The sequence below is a fragment of the Mandrillus leucophaeus genome, unplaced genomic scaffold (assembly GCF_000951045.1).
Source record: "Mandrillus leucophaeus isolate KB7577 unplaced genomic scaffold, Mleu.le_1.0 Scaffold1101, whole genome shotgun sequence".
NCBI lineage: Eukaryota > Metazoa > Chordata > Mammalia > Primates > Cercopithecidae > Mandrillus > Mandrillus leucophaeus.
Window position 1 is genome coordinate 160,073 of NW_012099222.1, and position 26,845 is coordinate 186,917.

The window sequence follows — 26,845 nt, forward strand, 5'->3', positions numbered from 1 at the left end:
TTTCTCACTTTTTGCTTTTTTGATGATAAAATTTTCTAAATGCTTTTTTCTTATTTTTATTTTTTATTTTTTTGTTTAAGACAGGGTCTTGCTCTGGTACTGAGGCTGGAGTGCAGTGGCGTAATCACAGCTCACTGCAGTGTTGACCTCCTGGACTCAAGTGATCCTACCACCTCAGCCTCCTGATTAGCTAGAACTACAGATTTGCATGACTACTCAGCTAATTTTTTTTTTTTTTTTTAAAGAGACAAGATCTCCCTACGTTGCCCAGGCTCTTCTGAAACTCCTGAGCTCCTCCTGCCTTGGCCTCCTAAAGTGTTGGGATCACAGATGTGAGCCACTGTGCCCAGCCAGTGTTTTTTTTTTTTTTTTTTCTGTCATTTCAGTGAAAATTTTCAAGAGTGGCAAAGTAAATGGAAGGGTTCAGTTTGCTGTCTTGAAACCAAAAGCCTGGAATGTTGTAAGATTATTTTGTGTGTTTGTATGTGTGTGTGATTTTTTTTTGTTTGTTTTTTGCTTTTTGTTTTTGAGACAGAGTCTCGCTCTGGCACCCAGGCTAGAGTCAGTGGCGTGAACTTGGCTTACTGCAGCCTCCGCCTCCTGGGCTCAAGCGATTCTCCTGTCTCAGCCTCCTGAGTAACTGGGATTATGGGTGTGCACTAGCACACCCGGCTAATTTTTATATGTTTAGCAGAGATGGGGTTTTACCATCTTGGCCAGGCTGGTCTTGAACTCTTGGCCTCAAGTGATCTAGCTGCCTTGGCCTCCCAAAGTGCTGGTATTATAGGCGCAAGCCACCGTGCCCTGCCAAATGTTTTAAAATTATTTTTAAAAAACAGGCTGGGCATATAATCCCAACACTTTGGGAGGCCGAGGCGGGCAGATCACTTGAGCTCAGGAGGTTGAGACCAGCCTGGGCAACATGGTGAGACCCTATCTCTACTAAAAATATAAAAAATTAGCTGGGTTTGGTAGTGCATGCCTGTGGTCCCAGCTACTCGGGAGGCTGAGGTGGGAGGATCGCTTGAGCCCGGGTTGGGGGTGGAGGTTGCAGTGAACTGCGATTGCATGACTGCACTCCAGCCTGGGTGACAGAGCGAGGCCCTGTCTCAAAACAAACAAAAAACAAACCAAGGGCCAAGCGCAGTGGCTTACAAATATTATAAATGCTATAATCCCAGCATTTTGAGAGGCTGAAGTGGGAGGATCACTTGAGGCCTGGAGTTTAAGATCGGCCTTGGCAGCATTGCAAGACCCTTGCCTCTACAGAAAAACAAAAAAACAAAACAAAACAAAATTAGGTGTGGTGGAATGCACCTGTAGTCCCTGCCATTCAGGAAGCTGAGGCAGGAGGATTGCTTCAGCCCAGGAGGTCAAGGCTCCAGTGAGCCGTGAATCACACCACTGTACTCCATTGGGAGTGCAGAGTGAGACCCTGTCTTTAAAAAAAAAAAATAAGCAAAAAATCCCACAAAAAACCAAGAATGTTTATTATTTAAGAACTGATATTGAATCTTTCTGTAAAGCTTTTAAAATGTTAATGAACTTTTCCTCCCTGGATCATTTTCCTCATTTTATTTTAAATATAGATTGTTTTTAGAAAACATATGCTTTTGTTAGGTGTGGGCAAGCTGGATGTGTATCCTAACTTCACCACTTTATTTACTCTTACTTGCCTTTTTTTTTTTGAGATGGAGTCTCGCTCTGTCACCCAGGCTGGAGTGCAGTGGCACTTGGCTCACTGCAAGCTCCGCCTTCCAGGTTCACACCATTCTCCTGCCTCAGCCTCCCGAGTAGCTGGGACTACAGGCGCGCACTACTATGCCCGGCCAAGTTTTTTTTTTTTGTTTTGTTTTTTGTTTTTTTGTTTTTTTTTTTTAGTAGAGATGGAGTTTCACAGTGTTAGCCAGGATGGTGTCTCCTGACCTCGTAATCTGCCTGCCTCAGCCTCCCAAAGTGCTGGGATTACAGGCGTGAGCCACCAAGCCCGGCCTATTTACTCTTACTTTCAAGTGCATACCACAGGCTAATCATTCTGTGAGATGCTGTGGATTTTAAGACACACAAATCAATAATCTCTGTCCATAAGTATTATGCAGTCAAGGAGGGTAAATAGATACACTGCTAAAAACACAATTATGATAGAGTAAATGTTCTAATAGCGGGATAGATAAAGTCCTGTGGGAATATCAGGGAACAAGTGATTAATTTTATCTAGATGGTAGGAGAGCTTTATTCACAGAAGGCATGTTAGTTGAGCTGGTCCTTAAAGAATAAATATGTAACAAACCTGCACGTTGTGCACATGTACCCTAGAACTTAAAAGTATAATAAAAAACAAATAAATAAATTTTTCTTTAAAAAAAAAAAATTATTCAATAGTTCATAAAAATGCAGAAGACCCATTCTAGGCAGAGGAAAAAACATGAGTAAAAATGTAGAATGGTGGAATTGATGGTATGTTCTAAGAATGGTTTCTTGCTCAGTGAAGGTAGAGCATGGAATATATCAGAAACTTTTCTTATCACCAAAATGATACTATTTGCCCTAAATATACCAATAGGGTACTTGTGGGGGTAAATGGAAATTGGAACGTAGGATTATGAAAACTATATATATATATATATTTGAGACTCTTGTTATTTTTGAGGTCATAGATAAGGAAAAGGAGGTGTGAAGAAGTGGATCAAGTAAGAGGATTGAAGTGACACTACAAAATCGAAGATAGAGGCTAGGTGCAGTGGCTCATGCCTGTAATCCCAAGACTTTGGGAGACCAAGGCAGGCAGATCACCTGAGGTCAGGAGTTCGAGACCAGCCTGGCCAACATGGTGAAACCCCATCTCTACTAAAAATACAAAAAATTACTTGGGTGTGGTGGTGCATGCCTGTAATCACAGCTACTTCGGAGGCTGAGGCGGGAGAATCACTTGATTGGAGACGGAAATTGCAGTGAGCCGAGATCGTGCCATTGCACACCAGCCTGGGTGACGAGCAAAAAAAACCAAAAAACTTCTCAAAATAAAAAAAAAAGAGTATAGAAAACTTGAATTTGAGTTTTCAAAAACGTTCCTTTAATATCTTAAATTTAGGAAAAGCCTTTTCTATGGCAAAGGAATGTACGTATACTTATGTAGTTTTGTTCTCCTTTGGAAGTGTAGTATTTAGACACAATATGTATCTTGGACTGAAATTGTTTTTTGTTGTTGTGTTTTAGGTGGTGAAAACAGTTGGTTTGCGTGAGGTCTGGTTTTTTGGGCTGCAGTATGTAGACAGCAAAGGTTATTCTACATGGCTTAAACTAAATAAAAAGGTAAAATATGTACAATAACTTTAAACTAATAATTACGTTAAGTTGAAGTTATCATGAATTTGTGCCGGAATAGCTAAGTCTGACTGATTCTAAGCTTCCTTTTGTACTTATCTGTTAATCATTGTGAGCTACCATCCTTTTTTAATTCAGTCAGGCACCATCAGCTTACCATCTCAAAAAAAAAACAAAAAAAAAAGACATGCTTGCTTTTCCTATTTGAAAACTTAGCCTATGACAAATATTAAAGCAGGTATTACAGATGGCGTACTAAGTACTTCAATTTTGATGTAAATACCTGTAGGATAAGCTTCTCAAGAATATGAAGGTAAGTTTTCAATTTGGTTATTGGAATCTGAGTTATAGGTCACATTTAAGAGCATAGAATCTTTTATCATATATATTTGTTTATAGATTTAGAATATTACACACTAAAATGTTCATAGATTTAGAATCTATTTCACTTCATTTTCATCCAGAAAGAATTTGATATGACTAGGTCTAATTATCGTAAACTTAAGATTTTTGTTGATTATACTTGAAATTATTTTTCCAGGTGACACAGCAAGATGTTAAAAAAGAGAATCCTTTACAGTTCAAGTTTAGAGCTAAATTCTTTCCTGAAGATGTTTCTGAGGAATTAATTCAAGAAATAACCCAGAGACTCTTCTTCTTGCAAGTTAAAGAAGCCATCTTAAATGATGAGATATATTGCCCACCAGAAACTGCAGTTCTTTTGGCTTCCTATGCTGTCCAAGCCAAGTATGGAGATTATAATAAAGAGATTCATAAGCCAGGCTACCTGGCTAATGATAGACTCCTACCCCAGCGGTAAGTGAAACATGCGTTTACATTATATTGTCTGAAAATTATATTCCAGAAGTCTATAAATAAAATGTATTTCAGGTTTTTAAATTTATTTTTATTTTTATTTTTTATTTTGGAGACAGAGTCTGGCCCTGTCACTCATGCTGGAGTACAGTGGCGTGATCTCAGCCCACTGCAACCTCTGCCTCCTGGGTTCAAGCCATCCTCCCACCTCAGCCTCCTGAGTAACTGGGTCTATAGGCACATGCCATTGTGCCCTGCCAATTTTCTTTTTAAATGTATTTTTCATTGAGATGGGGTTTCATCATGTTGCCCAGGCTGGTCTCAAACTCTTGAGCTCAAGTGATCTGCCCGCCTCAGCCTCCCAAAGTGCTGGGATAACAGGCATGAGCCACCGCATTGGCCTTTTGTTTTTCAGATTTTAAGTTGCTAGCTGGATCACAAGGTATACTTCTAAAAATCATTACCTAGCACCTCTGTAGATTTATATGCTCTATAATTACCTAAGGTTGATCTATCTCTTCTTTCCTCATTCCCATAGGGTAAGCAATACATGGAGGCAGTGATAATTTGAACTTGAGGAAAGGATGTGACTGTTGCTGCTTGGTACAAATTCTAACACAGGCAGGTGCTTAATAAGTGAGAGTAAGTGGCAGGCTGTGTTTTCTTCATAGAATTCCCTGACTTTTTTTTTTTTTTGTCCCCTGAGATGGAGCCTCACTCTGTCACCCAGGCTGGAGTGCACTGGTACAATCTCAGCTCACTGAGATTGGGGTCCGCCTCTCAGGTTCAAGTGATTCTCCTGCCTCAGCCTCCCTAGTAGCTGGGATTACAGGCGTCTGCCGCCACACCCAGCTCATTTTTGTATTTTTAGTAGAGACAGGGTTTCACCGTGTTGGCCAGGCTGGTCTCGAACTCCTGACCTCAAGTGATCCACCCGCCTTGGCCTCTCAAAGTGCTGGGATTATAGGCGTGAGCCACCATGCCCTGCCAAAATTTAATTATTAAATGTTATAGTGTTCTGCCCTTTAATTTTCTAGCAATAGTAGTCACCTTGGAAGAGGATAGAATTATGTTAAGTTGTTCACAAAAAGAGTCAGGGATATGAGATATTTGATAATCTGTTTATATTCTTCTGGTTTTGAATGTTATTCTAACCTAACATCCTTTGTCTTAGATTTAAAGTACTGAATTGAATAATCAGACTATTATGGTGGAATTTCATTTCATATAAGGATTACCTTTTGCTTTATAATCAGAATTACTTTAAAAAAAAATTCCAGTGTTAAAGAATAAGAATGGTTTATCTAAACAAGTACAGTGTCAATCTTTCATTGTTAAGCCAGATTGTTGTTTGGTTGGACAGCAGATGAAGTAATTGGCTTACATTTCATAACTCATGTGATTAAAAAAATCTTTTAAACACTACAGTTACACTCAAGCACAGTTTATTTTAAATACATGTGTGCTCTAACCCACTCTGTTTAAAAAGAAGGAAAGTGGCTAAATGCTTTAGATAGGGTTGCTTGTGGTTGCTAGTGCAAATTCCCATTTCAAGATTCGTTCCTTAATTTTGTAGGTCAGTTGTTCTTTCAGAGTTGATATTCCATGAAGGACTAATTCAAGCCATCTAAATGAGACTTAGTCATAAAGTTAGAATACCATTTTTTTTTTTTTTTTCTGTTAAGAACAGAGAGAATATTTTCACAGTGATTGGTTTATTCCAGTATGGTATATATAGCACACTTTTTCTCAATATCTTAAAAGTACAACCTGGGGAGGAAATAAGTAATTAGGTTATTTGGTGATGACAAATCAAATAAAATAATTGAGTGATTCTGACACTTTCTGATTTCTTGTATTGAAAAACCCAAATGAACAATCTGTTCTTACTATAGAAAAGTTTAGCTCTCGTGGTATATAGATAATTAGCTCCACCAGACGGTATTGCTTCCCTTTGAAAAGAGCTAGATAGGGCCGGGCGCGGTGGCTCACGCCTGTCATCCCAGCACTTTGGGAGGCCGAGGCGGGCGGATCACCAGATTAGGAGATCGAGACCATCCTGGCTAACACGGTGAAACCCTGTCTCTGCTAAAAATACAAAAAATTAGCTGGGCATGATGGCGGGTGCCTGTAGTCCCAGCTACTCGGGAGGCTGAGGCAGGAGATGGCGTGAACCCGGCAGGCGGAGCTTGCAGTGAGCTGAGATTGCGCCACTGCACTCTAGCCTGGGCAACAGAGCGAGACTCCGTCTCAAGAAAAAAAAAAAAAAAAAGAGCTAGATATACATAAATTTTTACATACCAGGTTTCTGACCTGGGCAGCTGAATAGTTGGTAATACCTTTATCAAAATGAGAGGAAAAAAATACATTTGAGGGGGAAGATAAATTCAGTTTTGAACCTTTTGAGTTTTAAACATGTACAGTATAACCGAGAGAGATATCTAGTATTTGCATACGCGGGTCCAGACCTTTTAGAACAGTCTTGGACTGTAGATACAGTTTTGAGAATAATCAGTGTATAGATGGTAATTAACCCATGAGAATGAAAGAGATCAACCTGCAAGTACATGCAAAATGAGAAAAAGACCTAGAACAGACCTTATTGGACCTCAGCTTTTGTCTTTGGGTTCTGCATTCACAGAGTCAATCAACCACAGATTGAAAATATTTGAAAAAGTAAAATAACACCGCGATGAAAAAGTACAAAATTTTAAAAATACAGGATAACAATACATAGCATTTGTAGTATATTAGGTATTATTAGCCTAGAGATGATTGAAAGTATACAAGAGGATGTGCATAGGTTATATGCAAATATTACACCATTTTATATCAGGGACTTGAGCATCTACAGTTTTTGGTATCCACGGGGAGTCCTGGAACCAATCCTTTATGGATATGGAGAAACAACTGTACTGAGACAAAATGGCCAGAGATTCAAGAACCATACTAGAAGATGGCTGGGTGCAGTGGTGCATGCTTGTAATCCCAGCTGCTTGGGAATCTGAGACATGAGAATCACTGGAACTTGGGAGGCGGAGGTTGCAGTGAGCCAAGATGGCGCCACTGCACTCCATCCTGGGCAACAGAGCAAGACTCCGTCTCAGAAAACAAGAGTAATACCAGAAGAGTATTATGTCATGGAAGCCAAGGAAAAAGAATACTTTATGGAGAGAATGGTCAGCACTGCCAAATAGTACCAAGAGGTCAAGTATGAGGAGAACTAAAGTATCTGTTGGAATAAGGAGATTGGTAGTGACCTTAGAAAGAACAGTTGGCAGCTGGTGTGGTGGCTCACGCTTGTAATCTCAGCACTTTGGGAGGCCAAGGCAGGTGGATCACCTGAGGCTGGGAGTTCGAGACCAGTCTGACCAACATGGAGAAACCCCATCTCTACTGAAAATACAAAATTAGCTGGGCATGGTGGCACATGCTTGTAATCCCAGCTACTCGGGAGGTTGAGGCAGGAGAAGCGCTTGAACCCAGGAGATGGAGGTTGCGGTGAGCTGAGATCATGCCATTGTACTCCAGCCTAGGCAACAAGAGCGAAACTCTGTCTCGAAAAAAACAAAAAGCAGTTTCCATGGAGTATTGAGTGTTTGAGCCAGATAGTGGTAGATTAGGAGCAGTGGATGTCAGGTATGGAAACTGAGGTTAATGTGTAACGGACAGCGCATAAAGGAAAGTTGTCTCTGAAAAAGAAAAAAAACTAGGGATTGGGAAAAATTGATTATTTTAATTCATTTATTCACTCTACAAATTTTTGAGGCCCTCTTTAGTACTGGCATTGGGCATATAATTGTGGTAAGCAATCGACTGCACTGGGTTATGTCTGCAAGGCTGATTGCATGTCTCTCTGCGAGCCCAGAGGCCAGACAGCAAGAAAGATGAGAAACTAGAAACCTAAGCTCTCTAAGAAGGGAGATAAAACTCTTCTCCCCAAAAGCAAGAGCTTGGAAAAGATGCCTAGAGAAAGGAGCAGAGTATAATAAGAACATAACAGTATGTCTCAGACCCCATTAAGGAATGTACTCTAGTATGTAACTTGTCCAGGGGGAGATTTTATCTTTCCTTTATACTGCCAGGAAATCCCCAGATTTCATGCAAGATTTATAGTAAAACAGTAATATTTTAACACCAGAGCTTCTGGTGTCAGTAAAGTAGGATCTGGTAAATAAAGGTGAATAATTATCATATGAGCCAAAGGGAATAGAAACCATAATCTGTAGTGTGCATAGTAGGTAACTTATAAGCATGTTGACTTTGCTGATTTGGTGTTTAGTAGTAGTGGAATATAATGTTTGTATTTGGCTGGGCGTGGTGGCTCACACCCGTAATCCCAGCACTTTGGGAGGCTGAGGCAGGTGGATCACTTGAGGTCAGGAATTCAAAACCAACCTGGCCAACTTGGCGAAACCCTGTCTCTACTAAAAATACCAAAAAAGAGAAAAATTAGGCATCATGGCGCATACCTGTGATCCCACCTATGCGGGAGGCTGAGAGCATCGTGGCACACGCCTATAATCCCAGCTACTTGGGAAGCTGAGACAGGAGAATCACTTGAACCCAGGAAACAGGTTGCAGTGAGCTGAGATTGTGCCACTGTACTAGAGCCTGGGCAACAGAGTGAGACTCCATCTCAAGAAAAAAGAAAAAAAAGAATGTTTGTGTTTGCTCACATTTGAATTAAGAACGAACGCTGGAAGGATACAAAAACAAGTTATTTGGGGAGTATTGGACTGGAGTATGACTTTTTACTCTGCTTTTTAATTGAAAGTATTACCTACATAAAACAACAAAATTAGTAGCAAAAAAGTAAATACATAAAGGAAGAATTAGGGCCTAAGAATTCTGGTTTTCAGTCTGGTCTTTACTTTTTCTGTTAACAATGAGCCATTTTTTAATTTAATGTTTTATTCCTTTGAAATATTTGGATTCCTATAAGCTATCTTTATAATCACTTTTTGGAGCAAGTATTATTCCAGAGAATTTAAGGATCCTGGACACTTTTAACTTTGAGATAATTACTGATTATTCTGATGCAGTTTTAAAAAATAAGAGAGATTCCTGGTAACCTTCACCCAGCCTTCCCTGATGGTAACATCTTGTGTAACTACAGTACAATATTACAAACAAGATATTGACATTGATACAATCTAGCTGCTTTATTCAGATTGCATCAGTTTTACCTGCACTCATTTGTGTGTGTATGTAATTTAGTTCTATGCAATTTCATGTTTATTAATTTGTCTAACAACTACCACAGTCAAGTTACTGAAAGGATTCTCTACTTTTAAAGTGTATGCTTTTGAATCATAAAGTCATTATAATGGGTTATTTTTTTTGTCCTTTTAGTGTATTGGAACAACACAAACTAACAAAAGAACAGTGGGAAGAAAGAATACAGAACTGGCATGAAGAACATAGAGGAATGTTAAGGTATTTGGGTAGCTATTTTCTATGTTTTTTTTCCCCCCTCATATTAATTTCATGTCATTACAGTCATTATTATTACATTATTTGCAAAAGATTATTTGACTTTTGTAAAGTACTAATTTTTAATTCCAGGTATTTTTGCAACTTTAGTTTGATATGCTCCTACTTAAGTATATTACATTTAGTTTTATTTCACCAGGGAGGATTCTATGATGGAATACCTGAAGATTGCACAAGATCTAGAAATGTATGGAGTCAACTATTTTGAAATAAAAAATAAAAAGGGAACTGAATTGTGGCTAGGTGTTGATGCCTTGGGTCTGAATATTTATGAGCATGATGACAAGTAAGTAAAGTAGTTGCGTAGTGAACTAGTCATTATTAGTGGTCTAAATGACTTTAATCTTACGTCTTGTTTTTCAGAGTAGTTTCTTGTCTTGATTACCCTTACTACTGTTTGTAAACTAAAAGATTAGTTAATGCTACATAGACTTGTAGATATTTTATCTCCATTTTCTTATCACCTTGCAGTTTCAGGGTTTTACTTTTCAGTGTATTTATCAAATGAGATGATTTGCTTTTAATTGTATTGTGCTGCTTTAGCTCTTGTGAGTTATGTCTAGTAACTTAATTAAAATTTGCTCCCTTGATGGGTGAGAAATAATTCTGTAAAATGCTATTATGCTTGACAAATAGGTTGAAATTGAACATACATACGAAATCAGGAGCAATGAGAGAATGAATTCAATAAATATGTCTGTTACATCTTAGAGGATATTTTTTGAACATTTATATAGGAATTGTTTTGAATATGTTTGGACATTACTACAATAGAATATCCCTGTATTACGCATATTGAACAGTGTAATTATATCTTGAAATTGACCAAATATTTTTTATTATATGCATATAATTCATCAATATTTTATTATATATAATATATATATTTACATATACATATTATATATGTACTATATAAATACCTGGGTAAATACTATATAGAGACAGTATATTATACACATACACGTGCAATATAAAATACATCAGACTCTTTTCAGGATTAATAACTACAATTGTCTTAGACTTTAATTTATTTACCATACCACATAAGCATCCAAGTGTATGCCAGTAATTAATACCTTTTCCTGAGGCATTATTCTTTATTCTAGGTTGGCTCCAGAATTTTAGTTTTCATTATTACAGATATCTAATAAAATATTACTTTCAAAGCATGTGTTATTCCAAACAAGAGCATTTTACTATTTTTACCCTAATGTCTTCTCATGTTTTTATTACAAAGCAAGTTAGAATGTTATGTCATTCAGAAGAGAAATTTTTGAAAAGCAAAAATGACTTCAAGACTAATTTTTGTGAACTGAATCTTTATTTTTTGTTTTATAGAATGGGATCTTGCTGTGTTGCCCAGGCTGGTCTTGAACTCCTGGCCTCTAGCAATCCTCCCGCCTCTGCCTTTTCCAGTGCTGAGATTACAGGCACGAGCCACTGTGCCTGGCTTCTTCATTTTTTTGTTGTTCAGGCACATATTGGAGCAATTTTTTTAAATGTTAAAAAAGTGATTGTATTAGCTTCCAGGCTTACCTCACAAGATTGTTGTGAGAATTATATGAGGCAATTGCTTTAGAATTTTTCAAAGTAGCATATAAATGTAGTATAGTGTTATCTAAACTACTATGTTGCGTTCCTGCAGTCTTCGTTTTAAGTAACTTACTTTGACTTATATCAGGGGCCACGAGAGGGCAGTATAACACGTGCATATTGAGTAAAGAATGTTTTACGTAGTAAAGACTTTGCTGTGCTGCAATACCTATTCTGCTTGAGAACTAAAAGGAATATAAATAGGTAAAAACTCATGCCGTGTTGTCAGAAGCCTGGCTAAAAGATGTCTTCTGGCCAGTATAGGTGTCGAAATCATTTCTCAGTCTTAGTTATTAGGACAATAGGACAATAGTGATGCATTTGGTGGGTAGTCTGAAACAGTAAAATACATGAAAAGGCAGAAACAAAATCACTTATTACAATATGATTCCCTATGTCTCTGTGTGTAGGGTGGTAAAAAGGAGGCAGCTGCTATGTATAGTCTCAAGAATTTGAATGCCATCTCTACCATTTATGCAAATATTTATGTATGTGAGTGTTTAAAATTTTTAAGTTGAGATAAAATTTGTATACCATAAGATTGTTTCAAATATACTGAAAATTAAATATTTTTAGTATGTTCATGAATATCCAGACATTTTCAAATTAAACACAGGAAGGAAGTACTGTTTTGTTTTTTGTTTTTTGTTTTTTTTTTTTTTCGGTAACTTGCCCATAATTCACATGGGAAGTTATAAAGGCCTTTTTTTTTTTTTCTGCCTCCTTCTTACACATATTTAAACTGTAGTTGTAGCTTGAATCCAAACAAAATAAAAACCGAACAGCTAGTTCAGACCCCAAGAGTCTCAGTTCTACATTCAGGTCACCAGGTAGTTTTTAAAGATAATTTTAGGAAAATATACTGCTTTTAAGGTTCATGACACCTTTATGAAATCTTTGGACAGTTATTTGTTTTATGTGATTTATCAATTTTCCCCTTAAAAGATAAGGTCAACTGTAGTTATAAATTAGTTAATACATTTTGAAAATCTGGAACTAAGTCTTAAGATTGGTCATTCAGACAGTTTAGGTCCTAAACAGGAATTTTATTCATTGTTTCCTGCCTTTAATTAAGGAGATGCTCTCATTTTTTAAGGTTAACACCTAAAATTGGTTTTCCCTGGAGTGAAATCAGAAATATTTCATTTAATGACAAAAAATTTGTTATAAAGCCAATCGACAAAAAGGCACCCGTAAGTAATTTCTTTAATGTTTTGTGTATTAACTGTTTAGTATCTGCTCCTTTCCCGTAATATCACTTGAAGAATAACAGTGTTCATTTATTAAATTGCTTCTGAGGAACTCTCTCTTTCCATAGGTCGGCTTTCCCAGTGACGAAATAATATATGTTAATAAAAATTCAAAACTTTAATTTTTTAAAGTAAGATGTAAATATTAGAATTTTATTATATTTGAGATTCAGTTATAAATAGGCAATATTTATTAGGCTAATGAAAACAATCACCATTCCTAAGAAAAAGTTTTAAAGCATTTCTTCATTGGTGACTAGAATTTAGTAGAGGTAGCCCTGTTCTAAATTAACTTCATTTATACAGTTTTGCTTTATGAACTTTGTATTTTTGTATCTTGAAACCTTTAAGAAATCTTTTTATTTAAATAGATTTTTAAAGTTCCTCTAATGTCAAGTATACTGTAGTATCCTAACCCTGTTAGTTATTGAAAAGATAAAAGTAAGGAGAACAGGCTGGGTGCAAAGGTTCAGGCCCATAATCCCAGCACTTTGGGAGGCTTGAGAGTGGCAGATCACCTGAGGTGAGGAGTTCGAGACCAGCCTGGCCAACATGGTGAAACCTCATCTCTACTGAAAATACAAATGTTAGCCAGATGTGGTGGCGCATACCTGTAGTCCCAGCTACTCGGGAGGCTGAGGCATGAGAATTGCTTGAACGTGGGAGGCAGAGGTTGGAGTGCACTGAGATTGCACCACTGCACTCCAGCCTGGGTGAGAGTGAGATTCTGTCTCAAAGAAACAAACAAACAAAAAAACCAATTCTAGGTTAAAAAAAATTCTACAGCCATGAATTAAGAACCAATTTTGACATTAATGGCAAATGACGTATAAGGAACAGGTACTCATAGTTACTTTGGAGAACGAAAAGGAATAAATGACGTTTAATGTATTGCAAGGATAAGAATATTAGCCTCTTTACAAAACTGGTAGGATATGAAAAGGTGAGGAACCAGTTACGTGAAAGTATGTCATACTCACGGAAATTGTATGATTTCTTGATTTCTAAACTATATGTAATATGACATTAAAATTCAAACCTCATGTTAAAATTTAGTACAGATTGTTATGAGAGACAGTATCCTTCAGGAAGATTTTAAATTCAGAATACTTTATGTTTAGGATTTTGTTTTTTATGCACCTCGTCTGAGAATCAATAAGCGGATTTTGGCCTTATGTATGGGAAACCATGAACTATACATGCGAAGAAGGAAGCCTGATACTATTGAAGTTCAACAGATGAAGGCTCAGGCTAGGGAGGAGAAACATCAGAAGCAGTTGGAAAGGTATGGAGTTTTTGACCTTTCACTTTTAATTGATAGGAGTAAGCTATCTAAAATTTAAGACTACTCGGCTTTTTAAATGTACCTGAAATTTGTATTTTTTAGTATTTTCATTATATTAAAATTCAAAGACAGTACTATCACTCTATCCTTTAACACAAGTATGTATACTTTTCAAGTTAGAAATCTTTGACAGGTATCTCGGAGAAAATAGCGTTTTGTGACTAATTTCTTGCTTTTCACTGATAGACATTGTTTTAGATATAGTAGTTTGAAATTTTCAAAATTGTTTTACTTGTGACTTATATTTCTTAATTTTTTCAGGGTAAGAGTGTGCTGAATAGTTAACTTTGAAACAATGTCAGTGACATTGTAGAACACAATTGAAATATCACTGTGCCAAGTAGGGTAACATCAGTACTCCCTGCCAAAGACCCTAATCTTTTTAACTCTGTTTCTCTTAGACTTAAAAAAGAAACAGTTAAATATATTAAATTGATAATTTTTTAAATTGAATGATAGTGAATAAAATTCATATCAACCCTGGAATCAGATTACTGGGTCCAGTAACATTTATTCCCAAATCTGGTTTTAGATTAATTTCAACTTTGTGCTTTATTGAAAAAATTTAGGGGCCAAAATAAGTTAACCTGTATTGCATAAATCTTTATGGAACAACGTGATAGTTTTAGAAATAGAGTAGGTCCTTAAAAAAAATTGAAGAGCCCTAAACATACATATTTTAAATATTGGATATAAGGTACTTTGTATCTAGTAATTAAGGAAGCCATCTGCTAGATACCGTTTTGCTACTATATTTTTAGGTTTTATATTGAATGATTTTTTTTCTTATTCAACAACTGTTCTGTGTAATTAAGAGATGTTATTGATTTTTACCTATTTTGTAATATTAACTCAAATTATCTGCCTTAGAGAAGTTAACCACATAACAAAACATTTTTTATATGGGTATGAAGCTTGTCAGTAATTACTGATCCCACTATTAAAGATACTAAGTTGGTGAGCTGAGCGTGGTGGCATGTGCCTGTAGTCCCAGCTGCTTGGGAGGCTGAGGCAGGAGGATTGCTTGAGCACAGGATTTTGAAGACAATTGGGGCAACAGGCAACATAGTAAGATCCTTTGTCTTAAAAAAAAAAAAAAAAAGGTAATGAGTTGGGTTGTTAACTTTCACGGGCTCTGTCCTTTTTTATTGTGGTCATGTGCTTTAGCATTACATTGTGGTTCTAATCTTAAATGCTTTTTAAAAATACTGTTTATTGGGCTTTACTTTCTATACAGTACATTCTTATCCATCATAGCCTTGCATTTGCCTCTGTCAAAGAGAAGACTTCTTTTAGTTTCTACTTAATTTTTTTTTTTTTTTTTTAAGTAGAGACGAGGTTTCTCCATGTTGGTCAGACTGGTCTCGAACTCCTGACCTTGTGATCTGCCTGCCTCGACCTCCCAAAGTGCTGGGATTACAGGCGGGAGCCACCGCGTCCAGCCAGTTTCTACTTAATTTTTAAAAATCATCTTAAAGCTTTCACTGTCTCTTTAAGGTCTTCTAGCATGAGATAAATGAGGAATTACTTTTTGTACAGTTCCTGTATCTCATACTCATCACTCTATTATGCCTAACTGTTCTGCTCATTTGTAATGTTGATATATTATTTACATTCTCAACTTACTATATTTATATGTCCTCCGTTTCATGGCTTATAGAGGAGTACTATATGGCTTCTAGTACAGGTAGTGTGTTTACTTAGTATCATTTGGTAATGGTGCTATATTTTAGTTACTCTAAGGCTTAGATGGAAGTGGAAGACTTAAGTTTCTTTTTTGGCACAATAATCCATAGCCTGGATAAATGTTAGAGTTCTTCATTAGTAAGCATTTATTGGCTGCTTTATACTCAGTTGGAATTCAGTAACTTTTATTCAGTTTGAATGCCTAGGAGATACATTATTCTAATCACCTAGGAATTGGCAGTCTTTCAGAAATGATGCTGAGTCATTTATTCCCTGCTTTACAGGTCAGAGAGAAATGGCAACTGTATGTGTGGAAACAATTTTGATTAAGCCCACTGGCAAGGTAGCCAGCAGACATACCTGGGAGAATGCTCAGAGGTATGCTGCCTGTGCTGCTAGACTCTCTTGGGCAAGAACAGTAGTTGGGAAAGAGTAGCAAAGAGACCTCTTTCCCTACAATACTTTGGTATATTTGGCTGTATTTACTCCCTATAATTTTCATAACTTTGGGGTGTTTTTGGCAATGAAAATGACCTTATACACTATGGGTGGTTATTCCATGTAGTCTTTGCTCTTAAATTATTTGCATCCAAATTGAATTATGACTCATAATTTTTGCACGTTTTTGTATGGCTAAAATTGTTTCCACATGTAAAAACTGAAAGCCCCAAGTTTACAGTTTAGAGTTACATACCCAGGCACCAATTGTAGGTTAGCTGTGGGAGATTCTACATCAAGGCTGGCTAGTGTCATACAAAGAACACAGGCTTTGGAACTAGATAAATCTGAGTTTGACTACTCTTCTAACACTCATCAAACAGATAATTTTGAGCCTGTGTTTCCTTGCTCTTAATATGAAAATAATATTCTTACCTTCAAGGGTTTTCATAAGAAAGCATGACAGTGGTATACAGGCATTTAGCAAAATACCCGGTATTTAATAAAAAATAGACATTATAGTAGTTCCTAATATTATTAAAAACTAAGTTTGATATGTTTTTAATATTTATGGAAGAAAAATGTAATTGAACCTGTTTGATCTTTAAAAAGTAAGGTATTCTAAAGTAATTTTTTACATGTTAATACAAGGAATAATAGTTAATTAATGTTATTTATGTCCTTGAAATAGAACAACTGCGTTGAAATGAGTGTTTTCAAACCCAAACTCCAAATAAAAATATCGGCATCTATTATTAGAATAATCACAAAAGACTTCATGAGGAAAGTGGGACTAAGGTTTGAAGGTTAGAGAGAGGGAGAGATATGTTCAGAAGAAGAAGCCAATATAGATGAATATGTAGAGATAAAAATGTTTGTGGTGTGCCTCTGGGCCAGTGAGGTCCTTTCAAGTGAATAGCATCTGGGGGAGCCACAAGATCTTGTTGTTTCATAAAGGAGACAAGACAGGCCTACAAAAACTAGGTATCACTGAGTAATGTAAAGGGTTGAAGGCATTTGTATTATTTGAATGAAGTGTTGGCTGGAGATGGCCATAGTCAGGGTAGGATTCTTGTAAAATGTGAGATGCGAGCCTCACAAAGTACAGTAAACTACAACATGTTTTAAATATTATTATCAGGTTAAGTATCTGCTATATACTTACTGCATTTTTCAGTAGGAAGATCATTCCCCACCCCCTCCCAACTTGCATGTGGCCAGATTATCTCGATTCTCTTTTTGTGCTTCCATATCTCCTTCACCTCCATCCCTGAAGAACAAATGAAACATCAATAGGGAAAAGCTAAATAAAACCAACACATTCATCTCCAGAAAGGGCCATATATGCCAGAGCTGGATCTGAAAGGCTCTTAGTTGGTGGAATATGATGGTAGCCTTCTGGTTGAGATCTGGTTTGCAGTGTAAGTCCTTGAGAATTGTCTTGGGACTTTGGGAAAGGAGTAGGGGGAGATAGTTCGCTTGGGAACTGTGGGAGAACTGGATGTGATTGCATAGAGGCTGGGGAGTGGTTGGGTAGTCTAATCAACATCCTAGGGTGGCAGACAACCTGGCATGGAAAAGAATAGCTTTTGGCCATACTAGCAATTACTTGGAAAGTACTGTGCTTTTGCTTCTTTAGCTTTCATACAAAGCCTGATGTTTTAGCTGTCTGAAGAACACAGAAAGGTCAGCAGCCGCTGTAGGGGCCACCAGGCCTTTCTTTTGCCCGGAGAGATTGGGAAACACAAACTTTCCCTTAAATTCATGTCTTCGAGAAGTGTGGAAGCTTGTAACTCCTTAAATCTCTTTGCCTATATATGCTTTATAAATTGAAATAGGATGAAGAGAAAGAGGTGAATGTCCTGCAGAGTGAGCCCAAGTACTGGGGTTAGGTATAGTTATTGGCTCTTCCTCCTTGCTGTTGAGAAAGTACCTCATAGGCATAGGGAACTCCAGAACAGAGATGGAGCTTCCCTTGCGTGAATGACCACCAGGCCCTAGTTTTTTTGTTTTTTATTTGGCAGGGTCTTGCTTAGTTGCCTGCCAGGCTGGAGCACAGTGGTATGATCATAGCTCACTGCAACGTTGACCTTCTGGGCACAAGTGATCCTCCCACCTTAGCCTCCTGAGTAACCAGGACTATGGGTACACACCACCATGCCTGGCTAATTTTTTATTCTTATTTTTAGAAGAGATGAGGTCTCGCTATGTTGCCCTGGTCTTGAACTCCTAACCTTAAGCAGTCTTCCCGCCTTTGCCTCCCAGTGTGGTGGGATCTTAGGCATGAACCACCATACCCAGCCTCTCTAGATTCCTAAATGGTGGGAGGATTCATCAAACTAGCAGCGAGGTGTGGTGACCCTTCATGTTTTGACTTGGTGCACTAGGAGGTCACCATCAGTGTCTGACCTCTTGCTGACTTGTGACACCTCTACTTGTTTGCCCCAAAGGGGAGCTCTCTTTCTGTTTTAGGGGCAAATGGGTATCTAGGAGCTGCAGGAACTTTAAAATTTAGGTTTATAAATAAGGGAGAAATCTTTGATAGCAAAACTTTGCTGATAAGTTTATCAGAGACTGCAACTTGAGAAACTACAGGGTTTTGTGCTTGAAATTCAGAATTGACAGCAGCTGGCAATGCTGTCTTTTTGTGGAACATTAAAGCATACTCGGATAAGTTTCAGAGATGGAATCATAACTGATTTTTTAAGTTATTAAAGTAGTGATTTGAATATTGATTCAACTTAAGTAAACAATATTGTCTGATAAGAGTTTCCCCATGTGCCTTTTATTTCTGTTTATATTTTGGCCCCCAACATAGATTCTGACCCATGGTAGGCTCTCGGTAGATGTTTGGTGAATGAATTTGGCAGTGTTATTTAAAAGAAACACTCTCATCAGGCCCATGGCAGATGCAGCTAAGTGATCAAGGCATTTTTCCCACTGAGCTCTGATGATATTTTTTAAGATCATTAGCCACCTACTATCATTCTAATGGAGTTGTGAAAGGAGGTGAAATTGACTTGTCATCTTGTATCTAGGCATAAGTGGGTACTACCCAAGAAACTAACTTGGATTAATTCGTTTTTAATGATTGAAAATCGTTGCCCTCCCTGTTGTAAGATACATGCCTTTGTTTGCTCCCTTCAGTCCTTTATTATTTCCCCAGTGGAGGGCTCCTGTTAATCTAAAGATGGCATTTTTGGGGGGCATGGCAACTGTGTGGTTAACTCTTTTGGTGCTGACATTTAATTTGTTGTCAGAGTTCATCCCGTATGCAAATGGTAAATCTAATTTTTCCCCCACTGAAGTGTGCCATATAAGCATGTTCCATACACAGGGATATATTTGACAGTTATACTTTACTAGCAGTTTTGTAAACTCATCCTTTGAAGATGTTCCTAAATGTCTAAGTTTTTAATATTTTTAAAAAATAGTCTCAGTGTGGTCTTTATTGTGAACCCACAATAATTAATACATTGGAACCCAGAACATTATATACATACGTGAGTGTATGTATGTCATAGTCCTGTACTTTTAACTATATATACTATTTTGAACACAAGTGTAATACAATGAAAACTCTGTTAAAATATTTATGCTGTCGTTTCTTCTTAGTCGATTCAGTTCTTAGGGTTCACGTGAATAATATTTCCAATTATTACTATTTTATTTCAATAGTTTTTGGAGTATAGGTGGTTTTTGGTTACATGAATGGGTTCTATCATGGTGAATTCTGGGATTTTAGCACACCTGTCACTTGAGCAGTGTACACTATACCCAATATGTAGTCTTTTGTCCCTCACCCGACTCCCAACCATTCCCTCTCAAGTCCCCAAAGTTGATTATATTACTCTGTCTTTGCATCCTCATAGCTTTGCTTCCACTTTATAAGTGAGAACATACGGCACTTGTGTGTTCTGAGTTACTTCACTTAGAATCGTGGCCTCCACCTTCATCCAAGTTGCTGCAGAAGACATTATTTTGTTCCTTTTTATGGCAGAGTAGTATTCCGTCACATGAATAATATTTCTATTAATTTGTAACAGCAATTTCTATTCCTTTTAAGGGCACAATTAGAGAATGAAAAGAAGAAAAGAGAAATAGCAGAAAAGGAAAAGGAAAGAATAGAACGTGAAAAGGAAGAGCTAATGGAACGTCTGAAGCAAATTGAAGAACAGACAATTAAAGCCCAGAAAGGTAAAAGCTTCTTTTTGAGAATGGATTAAAAATTATTATTGCTCTGTTGTCAGAGAGTGGTATTTTTTTTTACTACTCTTATACCTTATTTGTTATATAGGACAATTGTGTATTTAATTGCCAAATTAATACTTAGTGGAATCACATCATAAACATGTTTCACTAAGACAGATTCATTTAATACAGTGCTGATGTTTCTCTTAAACACGCAAATATTTTTCTTAGTTTTTTATTTTAAACATGCAAGTATTTTTCATATGTATTCTTAAATAATTGTAAATGACTGTATATATGGGCTCTATAAACAGAAAAAACATATCCAATACATTATGGCATTTAAACAAAAATATGCAATGCTTTATGGCTGTATAAGTAAGGAATTTAAGTAATTTACAGTAATTTAAGCTATTCTGACTATATGAACTTTTTTGGAACTCAGGTCCTAAAAAGATTTTATTTTATTCTACTAGAAAATACACAGCACAGAGACGTGTTATGTTTTTTGTTTGTTTTTGGTAATATGTTTGGAAGAACTTACTTCTTAGGCAATATATAACCAAAGTGCTACTGTATATAGAAAGGATACACTGGATTTATAATATGTGGTTTATATTAAGTAACTTTAGGATATACTACTTTCACTCAGCAAATAGTGGAGAAAGCAAGAAAAAAAAGTATTGCATGAATAAAATGTTTTTCTCCTCTCTAAGCAGCAGGCTCTCAGAGGTAACATGAAGTCTACACTATTTATGAAAGCTCTATTTAATAACCTGGTTTCCTGCAATTGGTAAAACAAGCTATTCAGTTCTGTTGGAAATAGCCAACATGGGTTGAATATCCCTTGTTTAATGCTTGGGAACAGAAGTATTCCGATTTTGGGATGTTTGCATTGTCCTATTGAGCATTTCAAATCTGAAAATCCAAAATCTGAGCTTTTTTTTTTTGCTTTTTTTTTTCTTTTTTTTTTTTTTTTTTTTTTTTTTTGAGAGACACAATCTTGCTCTGTCATCCGTGCTGGAGTACAGTGGCGTGATCTCGGCTCGCTGCAACCCTGCCTTCCGGGTTCAAGCTGTTCTCCTGCCTGAGTCTCCCAAGTAGCTGGTATTACAGGCATACTCCACCAGGCCCAGCTAATTTTTGTATTTTTAGTAGAGAGAGGGTTTCACCATGTTGGCCAGACTGGTCTTGACCTCCTAACTTCAAGTGATCCACCCACCTTGGCCTCCTAAAGTATTGGGATTACAGGTGTGAGCCACCATGCTTGACCCTGGGCATTTTCTTTGAATGTCATGTTGGTGCTTAAAATGTTTTAGATTTTGGAGCATTTCAGATTTCAGATTTTTTGGATTAGGGATACTCAGTCTTTAGTCTTATTTAAGATATATTTTGATTTCTAACACCAGCCTGCTGTGTTGGAGACATACTCTTGAGCAATGAGTAGAATAATTGTGAGGGAGAGTAGCTAGAGGGGAAAGCCAAAAACATTGCTATAAATGCACAAGCTGATTGATCATTTCAATTCCAAGAGGATTAGAAAAATACTTCTAGGAGAATAGATAGTAATAACCTAGGTTTTATTCTCACTCTTTGGAAGACTCACTTCTCAGAGCCATGAAAGCCCTAGAAACTAATTCAGCTCAATGCCCAAGGGTAGTAAAGCATTTGTTTTCAGACCACAACTCAGGGGCAGAACTCGTTTCCTGAATTGCACTTGATGCTGTTTCTGCCACCCTAGGTACCTTTTTTAAAAAAATCGATCAGAAAAGACATTTATGAAGTGTTCCTACTTTCTGCTGCATTCTAGGAATACAAAGATCTAGCATAGATGGGAGTAAAGCCTGTAACTGACAGAAATACATACATAAAAATATTAATAAAGTGAGATAATGTGTGCTAAGTGCCACGTGAATAGTATAGGCAATGTTCCTAGAGGAAGAATGCTGTAAAAAATGTGGATTGTACTGAAGTATGTTAAAGTTTAAAAACATTACTGATCTGATTTTAAAGAAAATATTAAATCATGGCACTTTATCATTGATATGTTTTCTGGAGAAAATAGGTATTTACTAAATCTTTCAATCTCATTTAGGGTATATAATAAAAATGTTAATGATTTACAAGTTAAGAAGCACTAGAGAATATAAAGAAGAAAGAGTAGAAGAAAGAATATAGAGCATTCCTACCAAGATAATTTCAAATCAGTCATCTTAAGGCAAAGGACATCCAATTTTTAAAAAATTTCTTCTAATAAAGCTTGCCCAGGCTGTCCTAAAGTCTGCACGATTGTCTTATAATTTATGCTAATTCTCATACAAATTCAGTAACTTTGGCCATATCTAAGTCATGATTTAATAGACCAATTTGTAATTTTTTATTTAAGAAGAAACTTTTTTATACTTTAATTTTATTTAAATTTTTAAATTTGAAGTCATTATTTTAAGTGAATCATTAATTAATGATTAATCAGAGTCTCATAATTAATCAGGGTCTTATTCTGTTGCACGGGGTGGAGTGCGGTGGTGTGATCAAGGCTTACTGTAGCCTCAAACTCCTGGACTCAAGTGATTCTCCCGCATTGACGTCCCAAAGTGCTGGGATTATAGGCATGAGCCATTGCACCCAGCCTTATAGTTGTATTTTTTAAAAAACAAAAATTTGGCCAGGTGTGGTGTCTCATGCCTGTAATCCCAGCACTGTAGGAGACTGAGGCAGGCAGATCACTTGAAGTCAGGAGTTCAAGACCAGCCTGGCCAACATGGTGAAACCCCATCTCTACTAAAAATACAAAATTAGTGGGTGCCTGTAATCCCAGCTACTAGGGAAGCTGAGGCAGGAGAATCACTTGAACCCAGGAGGCAGAGTTGGCAGTGAGCCAAGACTGCACTACTGCACTTCTGCCTGGATGACAGAGCAAGACTGTCTCCAAAAAAAAAAAAAAAATCATTGAAGTAGACATAGAGTAATATACATATTTCTCAAGTATGAGGCTCAATTTTTACAAAGTGAATTTACTCCTATAAGTGCCCTGAACATGATAGAGAAATTATCTGCCCTCAGTGTCTCCTTTTCTCTTTTTCTTTTAACCTCAAATGTGATTTCTGTCATTCTGACTTATACCATCATATAGAGCTTAGTTTTATCGTTTTCTAATAGCTTTGTTGAGATATAGCTTATAATTTACATACCATGTAATTACCCATTTGAAGTATGCAGTTTAAGGATTTTAAGGGTTTTTAGTGTATTCACAAAGTTGTACAGCTATCACTATAATCAATTTTAGAACATTTTCATTATTCCAAAAAGAAATCCCATACCCATTAGCAGTCTCTCCCATTTCTTCTCAGTACCCCTTCCCTTTGCTCTAGACAACCACTAATCTTTCTCTAAAGATTTGTCTGTTCTAGACAATCATATGAATGGAATCATGCAAAATGTGGTCTTTTGTGACTGGCTTCTTTTGTTTAATATAACATTTTAAAGGTTCGTTCATATTGTGGCATTTATCAGCACTCCACTCTATTTTTTTTTTTTTTTTTGAGACGGAGTCTTGCTCTGTTGCCCCAGGTTAGAGTGCAAAATGGCGTGATCTCGGCTCACTGCAACCTCCACCTCCCAGGTTCAAGCAGTTCTTCCGCCTCAGCCTCCTGAGTAGCTGGGATTACAGGCACCCGCCACCACACCCAGCTAATTTTTGTATATTTAGTAGAGACGGGGTTTCACCATGTTGGTCAGGCTAGTCTCGAACTCATTTTATGGATATGGTATATTTTATTTATTTGTTTGAAAGCTGATGTTTTTGATTGTTTCCAGTATTTGACTAAGGTGACTAATGCTGTTGTGAACATTTGTTGTGTAGGTTTTTGGTTTTTGTATGTCTTCATTTCTTTCGGGTGTATACCAAAGGAGGGGAATTGCTGGGTCGTGTGGTAACTGTGTTTAACTTTTTGAGGACTGCCACGTTGGTTTCTAAAGTGACTGTACCATATTACATTCCCACCAGCAAGTTTGATTTCTCCACATTTCACCAATACTTGTTAATGTTTGTCTTCTGGAGTATAGTAATCTTAATGGGTATGAAGTGGCATCTTAGTTTTTTTGCATATCTCTAATACCTGGTGACGCTGAGTGTGTTTCCATGTGCTTTTTGGACATGCATATTGCATGTGTCCCTTGTGTTTTGTTTTTTTCTAAGACAGTGTCTTGCTCTGTCACGCAGGCTGGAGTGCAGTGGCATGATCCTGGTTCACTGCAGCCTCAGTCTACGAGGTTCAAGCAATTCTCATGCCTCAGCCTCCCAAGTAGCTGGGATTACAGGTGTGCACCACCATGCTTGGCTAATTTTTATATTTTTAGTAGAGACAGGGTTATACCTTGTTGGCCAGGCTGGTCTCCAACTCCTGGCCTTAAGCAATCTGCCTGCCTTGGCCTCCGAAATTGCTGGATTACAGGCCTGAGCCACTGCACCCAGCCATGAATCAGTTTTTATTCCTGTTACTAATGATTGAAAGTACATTTGCTCTATGCCCTTACCAATTGTTCCACTAGTTTATTGTTAGGGTTTGGTTTTGTTAGCCATTCTGGTGCATATATAGTGAATATACAGGTTAAGCATCCCTCATTCAAAATTCCAAAATCTGCAACGCTGTCAGTAAGCATTCCCTTTGAGTGTCCTGTAAACGCTCAAAAAATTTAGGATTTTGGAGTAATTTGGAGTTCAGATTTTTGGATTAGGATACTCTGTCTGTAGTTTATTTCTTGATTACCAGTGATGATAAATATTTCATGCTTTTCAGACCACATGGTCTGTGTCCCTTCACCTCTGCTATTGCAGTGTGAAAGCAACCGTGTACTATAATACCTAAACAAATGAGGGTGGCTATGTTCCAGTAAAACCAAAAAAAAAAGCATTAGATTGGGTTTACTCCATGAGCCATAGTTTGCTAACTCCTGTATTAACTCAGTTAATTGGAGAGGAAATAGCAGAAACCATTTATGGGATATATGACTGTTAAAAACCTTCCTTTTTTAGAAGAGACTGGAGTAGACCTGATGTTTTCAGAGTTCGTTTTAAAAGTTTTTTAAAACTTACACTTTTATATAATTCTCAGTATACCACAAAATAGCTATGCCTTATCTGTCATTTTTCAAATTGACCTTTATTACAAAAAGCTGATAAAAATGAATATTGGGGAATGTTTCAAAATTTAACTTTGTAATTCAGACTTACTTCTCTTTTGCATAGTACAGAAACAATTTTTATTATGAGAGAAAATAAAGCATTGAGGTTTTTGGCTTTTTAAAAATTTTTTTTATTTTTATTTTTTATTTTTTGAGACAGAGTCTTTTTCTTGTCCCCCAGGCTGGAGTGTGATGGTGCAATCTTGAGTCACTGCAACCTCCGCCTCCCGGGTTCAAGCGATTCTCCTACCTCAGCCTCCCGAGTAGCTGGGATTACAGGTGCCTGCCACCACGTCTGGCTAATTTTTGTATATTTAGTATAGAGACGGGGTTTCACCATGTTGGCCAGGCTGTTCTCAAACTCCTGACCTCATGTGATCCGCCCGCCTCGGCTTCCCAAAGTGCTGGGATTACAGGCGTAAGCCACCATGCCCGGCCAGTTTTTTGCCTTTTTAAGTAATGTAGTTCGTTGATACAAAATATATTGGGAATGTTGTGCAGCCATCACCACTATCCAGCTCCATAATTCTTTTCATCTTGTAAAACTAAAACTCTGCACCCATTAAACAATCCCCATTTCCCCCCTCCCCACAACCCCTGGCAACCACCATTCTACTTTTTGTCTTTATGATTTTGAGTATTCTGCCTGTATAAGTGGTATCATACAGTATTTGTCTTTTTGTGACTGGCTTATTTCAATTAACATAATGTCCTCAAGGTTCATCCATGTTGTAGCATATGTCGGAATTTCCTTCCTTTAAGGCTGAATGATATTCTATTTGTCTACCACATTTTGCTTACCTGTGTATCTGTTGATGGGCCCTCAGGTTGCTTCTGTGTTTTAGTTATTGTGAATAATGCTGTTATGAACATGGATGTTCAGATACTGCTTTGAGACCCTGCTTTCAATTATTTAGTTATTTGTTTGCTTGTTTAGACAGAAGATAAAACCATGAGCTTTGTGGGTGTTGTTTTATATATCAGTCAATCAGATGAAAAGAATTAATCATAAGAAAAGTTTGAGGCTGGGTGCAGTGGCTCACACCTGTAATCCCAGCACTTGGGGAGGCCAAGGCAGGTGGATCACCTGAGGTCAGGAGTTTGAGACCAGCCCGGCAAACATAGTGAAACCCCGTCTCTGCTAAAAATACAAAAATTAGCTGGGTGTGGTGATGCACGTCTGTAATCCCAGCTCAGGAGACTGAGGCAGGAGAATTGCTTGAACTTGGGAGGCGGAGGTTGCAGTGAGCTGAGATCGTGCCACTGTACTCCTGCCTGGGCAACACAGTGAGACTCCATCTCAAAAAAAGAGAAAAGTTTGATGGGCCAGCTTGATTGTCTAAATTTTATTTATTTATTTTTTATTTTTTTATTTTATTTTATTTTTTTTTTGAGAGGGAGTCTCGCTCTGTCGCCCAGGCTGGGATGCAGTGGCCGGATCTCAGCTCACTGCAAGCTCCGCCTCCCGGGTTTACGCCATTCTCCTGCCTCAGCCTCCCGAGTAGCTGGGACTACAGGC

General features: G+C 37.3%; 1 protein-coding gene across 5 annotated transcripts in view; it reads left to right on the top strand.

The window, feature by feature from the left end:
• RDX (radixin) overlaps nucleotides 1-26,845 on the top strand; it is a 112,660-nt gene that overhangs the window by 11,880 nt on the left and 73,935 nt on the right. For 2 of the 5 annotated variants that reach the window (XM_011992132.1, XM_011992125.1), the window contains exons 3-9: nucleotides 3,217-3,312; nucleotides 3,866-4,140; nucleotides 9,496-9,579; nucleotides 9,776-9,922; nucleotides 12,329-12,425; nucleotides 13,604-13,767; nucleotides 20,018-20,148. In XM_011992132.1, the coding sequence (XP_011847522.1) occupies nucleotides 3,217-3,312; nucleotides 3,866-4,140; nucleotides 9,496-9,579; nucleotides 9,776-9,922; nucleotides 12,329-12,425; nucleotides 13,604-13,767; nucleotides 20,018-20,148 (994 nt within the window). The remainder of the gene's footprint in view (nucleotides 1-3,216; nucleotides 3,313-3,865; nucleotides 4,141-9,495; nucleotides 9,580-9,775; nucleotides 9,923-12,328; nucleotides 12,426-13,603; nucleotides 13,768-20,017; nucleotides 20,149-26,845) is intronic. The other 3 variants (XM_011992138.1, XM_011992149.1, XM_011992142.1) reach the window with 3 other exon arrangements.